The 16,221-nt window shown below is 33.6% G+C and overlaps 2 protein-coding genes across 2 annotated transcripts; one reads left to right on the top strand and one right to left on the bottom strand.

Moving 5' to 3' along the window:
* The first annotated feature begins 5,961 nt into the window (after positions 1 to 5,961).
* On the top strand, positions 5,962 to 10,457 carry LOC131616782 (histone-lysine N-methyltransferase, H3 lysine-9 specific SUVH3-like). The gene is made up of 3 exons (XM_058888225.1): positions 5,962 to 6,095; positions 6,234 to 8,396; positions 9,843 to 10,457. The coding sequence occupies exon 2, from the start codon at positions 6,241 to 6,243 to the stop codon at positions 8,332 to 8,334; it is 2,094 nt and encodes a 697-aa protein (XP_058744208.1). The 5' UTR covers positions 5,962 to 6,095; positions 6,234 to 6,240; the 3' UTR covers positions 8,335 to 8,396; positions 9,843 to 10,457.
* A 616-nt stretch (positions 10,458 to 11,073) lies between these two features.
* LOC131616783 (protein ZINC INDUCED FACILITATOR-LIKE 1-like) lies at positions 11,074 to 14,922 on the bottom strand. Its single transcript, XM_058888226.1, has 17 exons — positions 14,571 to 14,922; positions 14,428 to 14,468; positions 14,281 to 14,341; positions 14,094 to 14,196; positions 13,905 to 14,007; positions 13,782 to 13,835; positions 13,534 to 13,596; positions 13,244 to 13,293; positions 12,901 to 12,976; positions 12,609 to 12,797; positions 12,432 to 12,519; positions 12,260 to 12,345; positions 12,065 to 12,172; positions 11,934 to 11,978; positions 11,759 to 11,847; positions 11,575 to 11,618; positions 11,074 to 11,473 (listed from the first exon to the last, which is right to left on the bottom strand). The coding sequence occupies exons 1-17, from the start codon at positions 14,722 to 14,724 to the stop codon at positions 11,361 to 11,363; spliced, it is 1,467 nt and encodes a 488-aa protein (XP_058744209.1). The 5' UTR covers positions 14,725 to 14,922; the 3' UTR covers positions 11,074 to 11,360.
* Positions 14,923 to 16,221: the final 1,299 nt, after the last annotated feature.

Here is a 16,221-nt window from a genome sequence, read left to right on the forward strand (position 1 = left end):
GCATCTCATCTATCGAGGAAGCCCATGATTTTCAGTTGGACACCAGTTCTCTCCTTACCTTCCAACTGTGGGAAAGTACTCGTGAATCCATCACTGTTACAAAATAAATTATATTATATAAATTAATATACATATATTAAAGAATATAAATAAAAGTATATGAATTAACATACAATTAATTAAAGTATAAAAATTAAATTACATAAATACCTGTAGAAGAGTAGGATATCCACCTAGCTGCTTGCAACTAAACATAGATGCATCTCCAAGATGTCGATATAGAGTGACCAATGCGGCAGATGCCCAATTATAAGCACTAAGTCTCTCTAAGACTCTATACAACAAAAAATATCGTGCCTCGACAAGAGTAAAAGTCTTGTCAGCAAAAATCGTACAACCCACCAACATCATAAGATATGCCCTGGTTGCAAATGCCCAGCTACTAGCAGCTCGATGCTCCTTAAATAGGTCATATAACCGCTGTAATGAATAATAAGATCCCCTGCAGTCACGCACATGTCGAGCCATCGCACCCCTCTCCACTCCCAAGTACTGAATGCCAAGTTCAACAATCATCTCCTCAAAAGCATGCTCCTATGGATACCAAAACAAACCCCCAATAGGCAAGTGTAGCAGACTGGCAACATCATTCAATGTAATCGTCATCTCACCAAATTGCATGTGAAATGACAATGTCTCTATATACCACCTCTCCACAAATGTGAAACAAGATTTGTATCTATCTTGGTCAGGCTGGTTCTCTTGAGAGATGTCAGACCTGACCTAGACACCAAATCCTCCATCTCTGGTGGGAGCAAATGAGGAACCATCTCCTTCAGCTTCGTTCCGTGTCCTGCGACTTTAAGCTCCTTTTTTATACCTCTTTCCTGAAAATAGATAAAACTTCATATTATAAAATATAAGAATAAATTAATTTTAAAATGATAAAAGTAGAATAAATTTATTTTACTTACCTCGCGGAACCATAGACGCCGAGCAACATGGTGCTCGTATCGAACAAGTAATGACCGATCCGAAGGTCCTCCAGGATACCCAGCTGGCTCGTGTGGTGGCTATGGAACTGGTATAGACGAACCAACTTCATCTATGATGCGGCATCGTCCCAAAGAGCGGCTAGCAGACCTCCCGTCTGATCCTAGGGTACGCATGTTGCTTATCTTAAAAAAAATATAAAACAACATTAAAAAAACATAATAAAACAAAACCGGAACAATTGCGAAATGTGTTCCGATGTGTTATGTAACACCCCATATTTTCCGTTTATTAATTTAATTTGGATTTAAATTAATTAATTAATTGGAATTTTGGTATTTTAATTTGGATTTAACTGGAAAATTATGGAATAAGAGCTATTGGGCTTAAGGTGTAATGTTAGTAAAAGAGGGGTGCTATTTGGTTAGGCTTTTTACTAAGTTGTGTTTATTTTATTTTATTTTTCATAAAATAAGAAAAGAGCCAATTGGGAGAAAAAGAAGAACACGTGAAAGAGCAAAGAAGAGAAGAAGAAGAGGAAGAAGGGAACCTTCAAGAACTCCGATCGAAGGTAAGGGGGGCTCTTCCTTTTAGTATATATTATGTGATTATAGGTAATAGGACTGATTAGGATATTATTTGATTCAATTGGTTGTATTGGGATTGAGATTGTTAGGTTTGGGAATGAAATAGTTTGGGGAAATTGATTATATTGCATGAAATTATGATTGGAAAAATGTGTTTTAATGATGTTTGATGATGTGTGATAATGTCTGCGATGTTTTTATACCTTTATGTGATGTTTGGAATGCATTTTGGGTGGAAAGTGGGTGAGATTGCAGGTCTGTTACAGAGATGAAAATTCTGCAAAATCGCACGTCCGTTAAGCGGAGGTAGGTCCGCTAAGCGGAGGTCCCAATGTAGTTCGCTTTTGCCTCACGTCGCTGGTGGTCCGCTGAGCGGACCCTGCTGTGCAGAAATTTTTCTAAATTTTGAGATAGCGTTTCTTTTGATACGTGTATCCTTTCTTAGTGCCGTTTTGGACGTTGTAAAGAAAATTAAATATTGTATATGATGAATTGGTGGGATGGGTAGTGGCGCGACTTATTTTTAAAATTGATTTAATTTCTTTGCGAAATGAAATATTGTGCATATGTGTAGTTATGATGAATGTGTAAATAATTGTTATGACAAATGAGTGGTGGTTATTGTTATGGTTATTATGATGAATGTGTAAATAACTGTATGATTGTGCAAGCATGTACATACTTTGTTGGTGATGAAAATGGTGAGTTATGGTGAGACGATGCGGTGCATCGGATCAGTGATGTTTTTAAGTATGTTATATGTGTGCATTCATTCATATGCATTCGGTGATGGATCCCGGTGATGATTTGGATCGATGGTGGACATAATTCCCATTGTGTGGAATTTGTGTCGGTTGGGCCCTATCTCGTTGATATTTAGATCGGTCGGGTGGATTAAGTCAACGGTTTATTGGTACCACATGCATAGTATCAGTTGGTCCATATGCATATTGATATAACATGATTGAATGAGTTTCAGTGTTATATTTTGGTGATGAAATTGTTGGTGTGGTTACTTGATGATTGTGTGAAAATCTGAATATGCAATTTGGGTGAATGGTATGCTATGATATTATGTTGCTTATGAATGCATAATATTTATTAATTGTGAATGAGACTCACCCTTACATGTTGTCATTTTTCAGATTGAGGATAGCGGCTTTCGACTTGGTGAGGATTAGCTCATAAGTCAGTGTGTTTAGTGTAGCGTCAAATGTCATGCTCTGATATTGTAACACTGGGGAACGCTAGTTTTGAGTTTATAAGTTTATAACTTTAATTGTTTGTTTTTGGGTTATCTTATGGGATATGGTATCAAAGATGTTGTGCCTATCTGTTTGATTAATTTTCCGCTGTGTTGACATGAGATGTTGTGAACTATTGATGAATGTTCCTTAGTTAATGCATGACAATGAAGTACGTTATTTTGTGTTTCAAATCGAATTGTGGCACCCTTGTTTCATGTCACTCTGATTATTTATTTAATTTCCGCGGGGTTTAGAAGGGTGTTACATGTTAAAAATCTTAACCGGAACAGTTGCGAAAAAAGTTACGGTATGCGTGCCAGTGAACCGGAAGAGTTCGTGAAAGTGTTCTGGTGTGCGTGGTGTGTGAACCAGAACAGTTTGTGAAAGTGTTCTGGTGTGAGTAGGTGTGAACCGAAAGAGTTACCTGAAGTGTTCTGACGGGCTTTCGTGTGAATCGAAAGTGTTTGCGGAAGTGTTCTGGTTTGTTTGAACTGTGAACCGGAAGTGTTGCGAAATGTGTTCCGGTTTGTAATATTTTAACTTTCTCAGAGCTTTTTCGGTATCTAAGGGTGAAAAAGTAAAAATGGAAAAAAAAACTTATTTATACGAGGGAAATCTGGTCCAAAATTTTTAAGGGTACAAAGGCAATAGTAGGGATACATATTCTTCAAAATAAATAATTTTATTTTTGTATTTTAATTTGAATTTTAAAATATAATATAATAATAATAATAATAAATTTATTCATATTTATTTAAATAAATAAATTTGATAAATTAGACAAATTTATGACATGTGATGTAATCTTTTAACCAAAGAGACTTTTTAAAAGAGGTTAGACATTTTTTTTTTGTTAAAAAGTCTATAGAGATTAAATAGGAGACTCTTGTTACTTGGGATGAAATTAAATGTGTTCAAACATGCATTTATTATGCCATTTTTGCATCTAGAGCGGTCAATATGGACTATTCGGCCTTAAACGGGTCTGCCCATACGGGTCTTGGGCTTTTCAAGGCCGGAGGCCCAAAATATTCATTTTTAAATCTAAAAACGTTTGAAATTGCGGGGGTTTTATACCTCTTCTAAACTAACCAGAAAAAAAACAAAAAAATTGATTCTGGACTTTTCTCAAACACCTTGCAAGCAAGTTTGGCAACATATAAGTTTTGATAACCAGTATGCAGAGTCGTACAGCCGCATCACAGTCATTCCTATTGGAGTTTCTTAAACAAAGCTGGAGTTTCTTTAGGATGGATGTACCTTGCAATGTGGGTTTTGATTGGTTCAGCAGTTATTCCTATTGCTTTCACACTTCTATGGAGAAAAGCAAATGCAATTGAAGCCATTTAAGGATTGGTATTCGGTTTTGTTCTTGGAATAATCACATGGTTGTCTATTACAAAAATAGAGTATGGAAAGATAAACCTTGATAAAAGTGGAAGAAATGCACCAATGCTTGCTGGAAACCTTGTTTCTATATTAACACGGGGAGGTGTTCATGTTGTATGTAGCTTGTTGTCGCCTCATGATTGGAGTACTACTAAACAAATCACTGTGGTGGTTGAAAAGGAAATTACTAATTTTCCAGTGAAAGAGTTTAAAGAAGAAAAGTTAATAAAGGCTAAAGAAGCATGATTTTCTTAAGACATGATTTTCTCTTATAATTTCAATCTCAATCTGACAGAACTTGCAATTTAAGACCTTTTTGTTTGCTCGTTATCTCATGGGAATTCAGCAAAGGATACTTCTATTTTTGGGTAGTAATTACTATAGGTTCTGGTGTGATAATTGCTTTACCAATAATAGAGAGAGCTGAGATACCATCCAAACTGTCATTCACGGAATGTTTACAAATGACAGACTCATGGAAAAGATGAATAAGGCAGTTCCAGAAGCATGGTAAGAAGAAGAATCATTAATTGCAAGAAAATATAGGTTTTTATTTGCTTTTTGTTTGAAGAAATTTTTATTTTGTTTTTTGTTTTTCTTGTGAAGAATGTTTGCAAGGTGTTCGACAAAAATTCATAATCAATATTTTTTTGGTTAGTTTAGTGGAGGTTTAAAACCCTTGCAATTTCAAATATTTTAAAATTTTTGTCAAGCTTTATTCCACGTGGCGTGTCACGTCAGCCTTACTTAGTGGAAACTAATGGGAGGGACCAATATTAGAGACAGAAAAATTTGCGAGGAGCATTTACTAAAGAAAAATTTTAGAGGGACTAAAATTACAGGGTCGCATATTTATAGAGACCCCTGACATATTTAACCCCTAAAAATATATAAGCAATACTAAAAAAAATATTAAATGAATGAATAACATGCAACTTTATGAATAACATGCAATATTAAAGTATTTGGGTTTGGTCAAATTAAATATTTTTCCTTTTGTTTAATTTCTTTATGGGTTATGAAGGGATAATTTCTAATTATATTAAAATTTTTAATCTTTTTTCAGGCCGGCGGGGTACCCATAACCCATACAGGCTAGTCCATATTTTTTAAGGTTTTTTTTTGTTGACTAAAAAACGCCTGGAAGTAAATGGGCTAAAAAAAAAGCTCAGACTCTAATTTTTTTTCGGCATTATGGACCGACCCTTTGGCTTCGGCCCACTTTAACAACTCTACTTGTAGCTAGAAGTTGTAGCGTTTTTTGAGATGTAAAAACAAAAATATACAAAAATATTTTACACATACAATCAATTAAATAATTCAACAATTATATTAAATAATTCAGCAATTATATTATTAGATGATAATACTTGCATATAACTATTTTGCATTGCAACAAAAAATTATATATTTTTTAAAGTTTAAAATAGTGTATTGATAATGTAAAATAATTTTACATAAACAACTAATCAAAATATAATTTATTATATATGATAAATGTGTATTTCTTTTTTTCTTTTATTTTTAATCTTTAACACCTTTTATAATTTTACTCTTTTCATTTTTCCTTTTAATATGTTTTGCTAAATATGTTTCGGAAAGTTAATAAATATTTAACTTTTTAGAAAAATAATCTTAAATACTAATTGATTTCACAAAATAAAAAAAATGAAAAAGATGATTTTTACAAAGTAAAAAGTAATTGATTTTCAGAAAAGAAAAAAAAAAAAGAAGAATAATGTAATACTCCACAAATCTTCTGAAAACTGGAAAAGACAATTGAAATCGTTACTCATCAGAATATTTTCACTCTACCATAATTTCTTCTCTTTTTCTCTCCTTCTCAATTTCAAACGCCTTCAACCATATGCAACTTTCGGTAATTTTTCTCATACTCTTCCGCACTAAATTTGATTTCAAATCTCATTTTTTGTAGCATCTTTCATTCTAACAGTTACAATTGTATAATTTTTGAGCAAAATACGTGAAATTTCATACTAAAAGTTGGTTTTTTTAGGTTTTTCATGGAAGAAAACAACACCCTTCATGCCTCAGATTCAATTGATAAATCTAGGATTGTTGAAGCCAAACCTTTGCGTAGTTTAGCTCCTGTATTGCCTAATCATATTCAATCTTGTTTTCGTGCAAATTATCCATCTGGGTTTCCTCCATTGTATTCGTTTGAGAAACCCCAAGAAATCCCTCTTCCAAAAGGAGCTCAGGAAGTTCATGTTGATGCCGAAACGGCTGAGGAAATTGATGTTTCTGCGAAAGAAACTCCTGTTGCTGCTAAAGTGACTCCAATTAGGTTCTACAAGAGTTCAGTTGACGAGGAAGTGAATCCACGAGCAGATGGAGATGTTAAATCGTTTCGAGAAGGGTTGAACGGCGAAGAATTTGTTGATGATACACGGAAGCGAGGTGGGGAGAGTATACAGAATTGTAAAGAGTTTCTTAAACGGAAGAAGAATAAGAAAACTCGGGAGGCGGGTTTTGATGGTCAAACTAGTTCTAGTGTTGGTGTTAACCCGTCTCCAAATGATGACGGTAATCGTGAGTCGGTTAATCATGTGCTCATGACATATGATTCGATTCGAAGAAGGCTTTGCCAGCTTGAAGATTCGAAGGAACTGAATAGTTCGCTTGCCATCAAGCGTGCGGATCTTAGAGCGAGCAATGCTTTGACGTGTAAAGGGATTAAAACGAATTTGAGGAGAAGAGCGGGAGCGGTGCCTGGGATTGAGGTTGGGGATATTTTCTTTTTTCGAATGGAGATGTGTCTTGTGGGTTTACATGGTCAATCGATGGGTGGAATTGATTATATGAATTTCAAGGACGGGTCGAAGGAGGATACTGTGGCGTTAAGTGTTGTTTCATCGGGAATGTATGGTGATGATACGGAGGATAATGATGTTTTAGTTTATAGTGGTCAAGGTGAGAATTTCAACAAGAAAGATAAGCATGTGACTGATCAGAAGCTCCAAAGGGGTAATCTTGCTTTGGACAGAAGTGCGCAGCGTCACGACGAAGTTAGAGTCATTCGGGGATTGAGAGATGCTGTGAGTAGAACAGCGAAAATCTATATGTATGATGGTTTGTATAAAATCCAAGATTCTTGGATTGAAAGAGGGAAATCTGGTGGTGGTATATTTAAGTATAAGTTAGTAAGGTTGCCTGGACAAAAAAGTGCTTTTGGTGCTTGGAAATTGGCTCAAAAGTGGAAAGCAGGTTCTGCTTCAAGGAATGGTTTTATTCTTGCCGACCTTTCCAATGGAGTTGAAAGTATTCCCGTATCACTTGTCAATGATGTTGATGATGAAAAAGGTCCTGCCTTTTTCACTTATTTCACGTCTCTCAAGAAACCGAAACCTTTTGGTTTAGTACAGCCTTCATTTGGCTGCAATTGTAAAGCATGCATCCCTGGTGATTTGAACTGTTCTTGCATTCAAAGAAATGAAGGTGATTTTCCGTACACTGCAAATAGTATTCTAGTGAGTCGGAAGCCGCTGATTCATGAATGTGGCCCTATGTGTCGGTGTCTTCCCAACTGCAAAAATCGAGTATCGCAGACCGGGTTAAAGCCACACATGGAGGTTTTCAGAACAAAGGATAGAGGCTGGGGGCTTCGGACACTGGATCCTATTCGCGCTGGTAGCTTTATTTGCGAGTATGCAGGCGAAGTTATTGACAAAGCTAAGGTATCTCAGAATGATGAAGAAGATAATGATGAATATATTTTCGACACAAGCCGTATTTATCAACCATTCAAGTGGAATCATGATCCTAGGTTACTGGAAGAAGTAAGTTCAAATGTTTTGAGTGAAGATTATACTATACCGTCTCCTCTCATTATAAGTGCCAAGAATGTGGGAAATGTGGGTAGATTCATGAACCATAGTTGCTCCCCGAATGTGTTTTGGCAGCCGGTCCTATATGCAGAAAACAATCAATCCTTTCTCCACATTGTATTTTTCGCCCTTAAACATATTCCTCCTATGGCAGAGTTAACATATGATTATGGATTTGTCCTTGCTGGCCATGCCGAGGGTAGTAGTGCACTAAGAAGGAAAAATAAATGCCTGTGTGGATCAGAAAAGTGCCGTGGTTTCTTTGGTTGACATTTTGTTGCAGATGCTTGAAGCTAACATGGTTCTTGGAAGCTTGTCCATGGCTAGATGAGGTTTGTGGATCTATTGCACGTTTTCAAATTACTTTGATATTTATATTGAATGCATACCGATTTCAAAGTTCTTTTGTATAAGCTAGTGATAAGTTGTTTGAAATATGCATGAATGTGATAGAAACTGGTACGTGTAGTGAATGAATCAAGGAAAAGAAAACAGAAATGATAGTACAATCCTTTGCAGAATTTGTCTAGTAAACAGTTTATATTATTGATTCAGATTTAACACACCTATACGTAAGAGAAAATGATAGAATAGATAGAAAGCAATTCCTATCCAAGAAATTCGAGAGTCTTGATCTCTCCCTTCAAAGAATTTGAGAGCTTGGTCTCTTCCACCCAAAACCACTCAATAGCTATCTCATAATCTGTTTCTCCTTTGCTTTCTCTATTTATTCCTAAAAATTAAACAATTTAATTGACATAATAACTTCCCAAAACTGTGCATAACTGCCATTATAAGAAGTCTAACAAAATGCTTTTCTACGAGTATTTTATAGGTGCTTATTTTTATTTTTGACAATGCAGTCAAATATTTAAGAATGAAATCAGGGTGTGCGACCTAAACACTTTGTGGTGATATTTACTAATCTTTAGGCACCAAACACGGGAATAGACATGTTTATAAATTTGCTGTGGTTATAAAAGACTTAGATCATGAAAAACATATTAAGAGCTTAAACGGTAGTCTTATTGACTTGAAAAAAACGGAAGACTTGATTTCATACCTTTTGTTGTAAAATTGATTTTGGGTGTTATTGGTGATCGAAAGGTACCTATTAAGCTCAAAGGGAAATTGTACCATATAACTGTAGGCTATTTGTTCAGTGATGAGAATGTTGAGGTGGATGAGTGGAAATATGAGATAAAGTTTAGTACTAATAAATGTGATACACAGACAATAGGAGTAGCACTCGTCAGTCGTCACTATTAAAAATATGATAATGTTTTCAAGAGATGATTTGACCATGTAAGGTAGATCAAGATATGAAAAAATATATGCTAAGACCCAATAAAATTGACTGAGTTCTGAAAGGACCAAGATCTTCTCCAACATGCAGCCTTCTCCAATCACGTTCTGAAGGACCCAAGTGAAACTTTAGTATTACATGTGCACCGTGCTATAGTTAGGAAATGCCTAAGTTGTTATTGCTGTTCATGTGCTACTGGGATGTGCCTTTGTTTTGGACTGGTGCAGCTTCCCATGTTAATTGATGTTTTCTCTGTTGTCTTCGTGTAAAATATTTTAACGGAGCGTTTCAAAATCTTATGGAACTTGCTTTAAGATTATGCATGGATCTCACACATATGTTTACATTTATTCAACTGTTTATGCTTATTATTATCTGGGTTAAGATTCTCTTTCATTTCTTAAAAGAAATTTTCTATCTCATTAAGGTTAATTTCTTGAAGTTTTACATGTGCATACTCTTTATTTGACAGATGAGGAGATTCAATGTCAAGAGCCAGATTCAGCTTGGAAGCTCCAAATTAGCGTATGCTTCCAAATATCATTACTGTGAAGGGTAGACTTTATTTATTCAAAATTAATCACGGGTCTACGGGCATTGCTCTTTCTTGGCTCTCACTTGGATTATCCTGCCCTCTTCCTAATTTTAAGAGCAAAAGTTTGTTGAATTGAATGGTCATGAACACTTGAAAGTATCATTGACATGCAGATCTTTATCTTGGATTTGTTGTTCTGAAAGCATCATCGACATGCAGATCTTTATCTTGGATTTGCTGTAATGTAGTAATTAGTCTTGATGTTGATTAGAAGGCTAATATTGGATTTTACATCTGGGATTATCGAACTAATTTGCTAAACCATGCTGTGTATCTTACTCATGTATCTATTGATCTGATGATTTGTTTTGTTTACATGAAAAATATATTCATCCTTGAGCCATGTAATGTACTAAAAGTATTGAGCTAGAATTTTGCTGTTTATGTAGTATAAAGTCCTACCCAGATTAAGAGATTAATCTCTCTCAATGAAGCACGTATACGATACGGGCATTGGATACAATATATATTTGATACGGATGAGATATGTTAGTTATTGAAAAATCTAAAATATGATACATTTAAGATACATATATAAAAAAATTAAAATTAAACATTAGTTAAATCATTCTCTAACAAAAAAACCAATAGAGTTTGCAAAATTTGATAGTAATTGGTAAAAGAGTTATAAGAAAAAGAAAAGATAGATAAAATTGAGAGAAAATAATTAAAGGGAAAATTTGATTCTTATAGAAAAATGAAAGTGATGAAGTAATTAAAGTTGAGAAAGATTGCTTTTCTAGAAATATTAATAGTTATGAGATTAACTAGCAGCGTAGAGACATATTGCCAACGTATTGTGATGTGTTGCCGCCGTATCGAAACATATCATAATATTTTATTTTATTTTTAAAATAAATCATTTGGATACTCTTTTGATATATATCGGCGTATTGGAGACATATTGTCAGCATATTATGATGTGTTGCCGCTGTATCAAAACGTATCAACATCTTTTATTTTATTTTTTAAATAAATTATTTGGATACTCCTTTGATATGTATCGGCGACGTATTAGAGCGTATCAGCGTTATGCTTGTTATATGTGATCTTTAATAGTGATACTATATATTCCTAAGTTTTTTGACTTATATATAGAATTATAATCTATATATTCCCACTTGAAATTTTAGTGAAGGACAATGTAGATCTTATTAGTGAAATCACTTTCAACTCGAGAATCATGATTCCAAAAGAGAATCACAAACTTTCAGTTTTTCTATTTCCCTACAAGTTGTTTTCCTATTATTTTTCATTCTTATGCAATTGTTTTCATTTGCTTTTATACATTTAATTGCTACTAGCAATTTAGAAACAAAGAACAAGACTAATGATGCATTTAATTGCCATCAGTGTCCTAGTGCGACTGCATAACTCTAGCAAAGTTGTCTATTATCAGTGTAACTGATCTGAAACTGTTTTCTTCTTTTCACCAAGGAATGGTTTGAACATCATAAGAATTCCAATTCCTTCAACTACATTCAAAAAGAAAAATACCATATGGGTACCTGCAGTTAAATGTGCAATAGTAAGCTACCAAGCAATACATCTAGCGAAAACACCGAAAACTCTTGCTGTATATTACAAAGAAATTAGTTGAGGATCATACCAGGGAGGAAAGAAGCATCACTACGTTTTTGCGACCAAGTTAATCTGTGTTGACCAAGATCATAAGACGAAAATTAAAGATGAATTTTGTGTTAATTCTCTAGTTATCTAAATAGAAAAGTAACTCGCAATATCTTTTGAGAGATCTGCATTGAAATCGTGCAAGAAATTAGCGGAAAACTCACATTGAACCACCTGCAGCAGGTCCAATAGCTTTGAATAGAGACATAGCTGTCATAGATATACCATTAGCTGCCCCTCTTTGGTCTTGTTCCTGTTTTCCAAATCAACAATTTCTTCAGAAACTAACATCAAACATTTTGTGTAGAAACAGTTTTTTTTGACGAAAAATACACTTACCACTACTCTGTTTTGTACAAGGAACAAACCTGTTGTTATTGTCACCTATAAGTCCATCAAAACAAATACAATAAGTCAAATTTGTAATAGAAAAAAAAACCATTTCTCACCAAATGAAGAAATGAACTTACAGATATAATATTCTTGAGAATGGAACCAATACTAATGAATATGTATAAGGATACGCCTGACAACATTGCTATGAACGGGTAACTTTGCAAAAGTGGTATTGAAAATATCTGCATATGAAACATAATTCAAATGACAAAAAGTGAAATGCAGAATTTCAGTAAGTTCCACAATGAGATGAAACTGATGAAACTAACCCCTGTGATTCTGGCAATTCCAACAGGTCCACAAGCTTTTTCCATATATTGGTATAGGGTTAGTTGATAGATCACAAGTGCTAGACCTGAAAACTTCAGAAGTTAGTAATTGTACAAAATGTCTATTATGTAATAATAGGAATACAAATTGTTAAAGGGTCTAAAAATGCACCTGAAATTGCAAGAACATTACCAACATCATCAGTTGTGAAGTTCAAACCTCCTAGACTTGGAGGACTAACACACCACAAAGAGAAAACCTGAAGAAAACAGATGAAAGAAGCATGAGATTCCGAAAAAACCATATATTTAATTAAATTCATTTTAACTTCATGAATTTGAAATTTACCTCTTGATAAGCAATATCATGAAGTGAGAAGACACAATAAGCAATTATAGATGACATTAAGGGCCAATTCAAGAAGAGGCTTTCACTCTTTTGGGCTGTCTTTTCTTTGTCAACCTTGTTGCTTCCATTTTCTAAAGCTTCAGCATCGTCCGTGGATACATTGTTACCATTGTGTTTGTGAAGTGTTTCCTACATGCATTTTGAAGTACTTTATTGAGGTAGAAAGTTTATATTATGAAATGACAGCATAAAAGTGTTGAAAATAAAATCCATGAAAAGTAAAGATACATACCGGAATCCACAGGCAGGCAATAACTACTACCAATGAAACCGCCGATATTATAAAGCTTGGCAAGGAGTAAGGATACCTAAATCGATAGAAACACAAGATTAGAGCCGAGCCAAAGTTAAATCTTTAGTGTGTATTAGAGAATGTTTTCAGTTTTCATTTTCTGGTTTTAGAAAGTTATTAATACTATTGTTTGTACAGATGTTTGAAGAGAGGAACCGAAACGGAAACAAAATGACAGATTGTAATTAAAAGTGAAAACCAAAAACGAAAAATGGAAAACATTTTCTATATCCAAACAGACCCTTTTTGTAATAAAGTTAAAATGTAGCAAAATTTCACTTACTTATCCCAAAAGGAACCCTTTGGAAATATATGTGGGTATTTCTCAGCTGGCTGCAAGAAGAAAATAGGAGAGTGATAGTTAAAAGAATAATATTATGCACATGTACAAACTTTTTTGGAAAAATTGTCTCCTAATGGTTTGATACAGTTCAAAATTCCTAACTGGTATACCAAACCAATAATTTTGGTTTAGTTCGAATGAGCTTTTATTATGATTTGGTTCGATCGGTTTTTTGACTTAGCTTTATCATGAACAACCCTACATGAGAGAGTAAAGAACAAATATAGTACCTGAGCCAGATAACCTCCCAATGCTGGTCCAACGATTAAACCTGTTCCCCAAGCAACACTGACCTAAAAACATATATCACACTTACAATCATTATGATGAAATTCATTATCATTAAGAGCTCATATTGGACAGATTTTTAAATTATAGTTGTAATGCAGTTGCAAAAATATATAAAATACGGACGTTGTGGCCTTAATCGCTGTTGCAGACCGTTTTTTATAGTATACAATCGTGGGGCGAGACTTACTGTTGAGAGTCCAAGAGCTTGGTGTTCTTCTCGAAAAATTTCAGTAGCATAAGCCTATTAAATAGAGGAGTTTTGTCAAATACCTGGCGCAGTAGAAACAAAAAAATGAAAAACTTGTAGTACCTTAGTTGGTCCAATTGCACCATTCAAACAACCGAGAAGAAATCTTGTGATAACCGCCATCCAAAAACTCGTACTAATGCCAAATAGTGTGTTGAAAATAACACTGAAATCAAGCACGCATTGGTGAATACAGAAAACAACATATTCATATGCTACAGAAAACGACTAATTCATCGATAAAAACTTAACACTGAGAAAACTCCGATAACCATAACAGGTTTTCGACCATATCGATCAGAAACCATTCCCCATAACACAGATGTTAAAGTTCTTCCAAGCATGAAAGATGATCCTACAACATTTTCAATCATCATCAATGAACTGAAAAACTTATAACAAAGACTTCAAAGAAAGGAAATAGTAAAAATAATCTTACCTACATAACCAGCATAGTAACTAATATCCGCCTCAGATTTCGCAATTTTAAAATCCCTGATCTGAAAATAAACTTTGCATCATTCAAAATCATGCTATATCACAAAACCAAAGTACGAAACTTGTGCAAGGTTTACGCTAAACTCACCATGAAGTAAAGGAATGGAAAGAGTGATGATGCAGGAAGCGCTGACGAACATGACAAAACACATAAAGATCAGAGAAGAACTAAGCAGTGAAAAGTGTTAGAATTGGAAAACTGAAACTGTGTAGAAGTTGAAAATTGGTTACTTGAAGATAACACCACCATCCATATGATGAAGAGATTCTTAACAGATACACCTTGGTTAAGCTCTTTTGCTTGTTCAACTTTACAACCAGGACAATCCTTATAGTAATGGTGATTCTTCTTCAACAATGGCTCTCTCATATGATCCACACTCATGTTTCTTTCTTTTTCTCTAACAGTTTTTGATTTTTGTGTGGCATGTAGAAGAAGATTGGTCAGAGAAAGAGATGTATCAGAGGAAGTGATATAGTCACTAGTTTCTTTTGAATTTCCACTGAGTGAAAAACAAGTGGTTGAGCAGATATTTATAGAGTTTCTTGAGAAAATCTTGGAGTTCAAGAATTGAATATGAGCAAGATAAGAATTTTTCTCTCATGTCAAAAATATTTATTATTAAGCTAAATTGGCCTTCCAAATTTTACTTGACGAATTATTCTTTTATTTTAAATTCAAATAATTTTCGGCCGCTGTCATATTTTTTTATAACACACTCATGAAATATTCGTTTTTTTATTTATATTTTTATTTATAAAATTTCACAGTAAAATTATATACGAAGATTTATCCTATTTTATTAGAAAATTGAAACGTCATTAATTTTAAATATAAAAGTATGAAAATAAAATTAATACGATTTAAATTTAAAATAGAATGATTAATTTTCGTGAATCGGAAAAATAGCAAATCAAAATTATATCAATAAGAATAATTTATAAACTATTTTCGTCATTATTATTACTATTTTCCGTTTATATTCTAATTTATAAAAATTTATATCAATAAGAATAATTTATAAACAAAAAAAACTACGTCAATTATCAAATATATTTTTTTAAAATATATGAGCTCAAAAATTATAATTTCAAAATTCGGTAAACAGAGCCTAAAAGTAGATAAAAACATTTAAAACACGTTTTAACAATAAATTCTCATCATTGCATGCCTACTTCAAACTTCTGGATAGGAGAAGACAACAAAAATGATTAAATGTTTGTGAAGCTATTGGAGTAAATGCAAACCTAACATAATTGGTTACCAATAAAACACATGGCAGTTCAAAGAAATAAATATATGGATAATAATTAGGGAATTTTTTAATATGTACACTAAACAAAGTTGATAACAATTATAAAAATAAATAAATTAGAGATTTTTTTATATAGACAAACATTTATCTATTGTTGAAGAACACAAGTGTCATGGTGATTTAAATATGGTCTCAATATTTTTCCATTTTTAAAAAAAAAATTAATAACAAGTTTTTTTTTTCTTCTTTTGAATGATATATTTCCTAATTTATTTTAGGAAGTAAAATCAGTTTTGATTAGTAAATAAATTAATGTATCCGTGACGGCCAAGGAAAAAAAATGGGGACAGCATGTGTTATTGGTAGGGGTGCTCGCGGTGCGGTTTGGGCGGTTTTGACCAAAAAAATCATCCGAACCGCAAGAGAAAAAACCGTGCGGTTTGGTTTGGTTCGGTTGGCTTTTAAAAAAAATCCGAACCAAACCAAACCAAACTAATGCGGTTTGGTTCGGTTCGATTGGTTCGGTTTTTTACAAAATATTTTATTGAACCGTACATATACATATAGATGACAACATAACTTTGTATTTAGACATTCATACACTATCAAATAACAACAAAACTCGT

This window comes from Vicia villosa, linkage group LG7, assembly GCF_029867415.1.
Source record: "Vicia villosa cultivar HV-30 ecotype Madison, WI linkage group LG7, Vvil1.0, whole genome shotgun sequence".
NCBI lineage: Eukaryota > Viridiplantae > Streptophyta > Magnoliopsida > Fabales > Fabaceae > Vicia > Vicia villosa.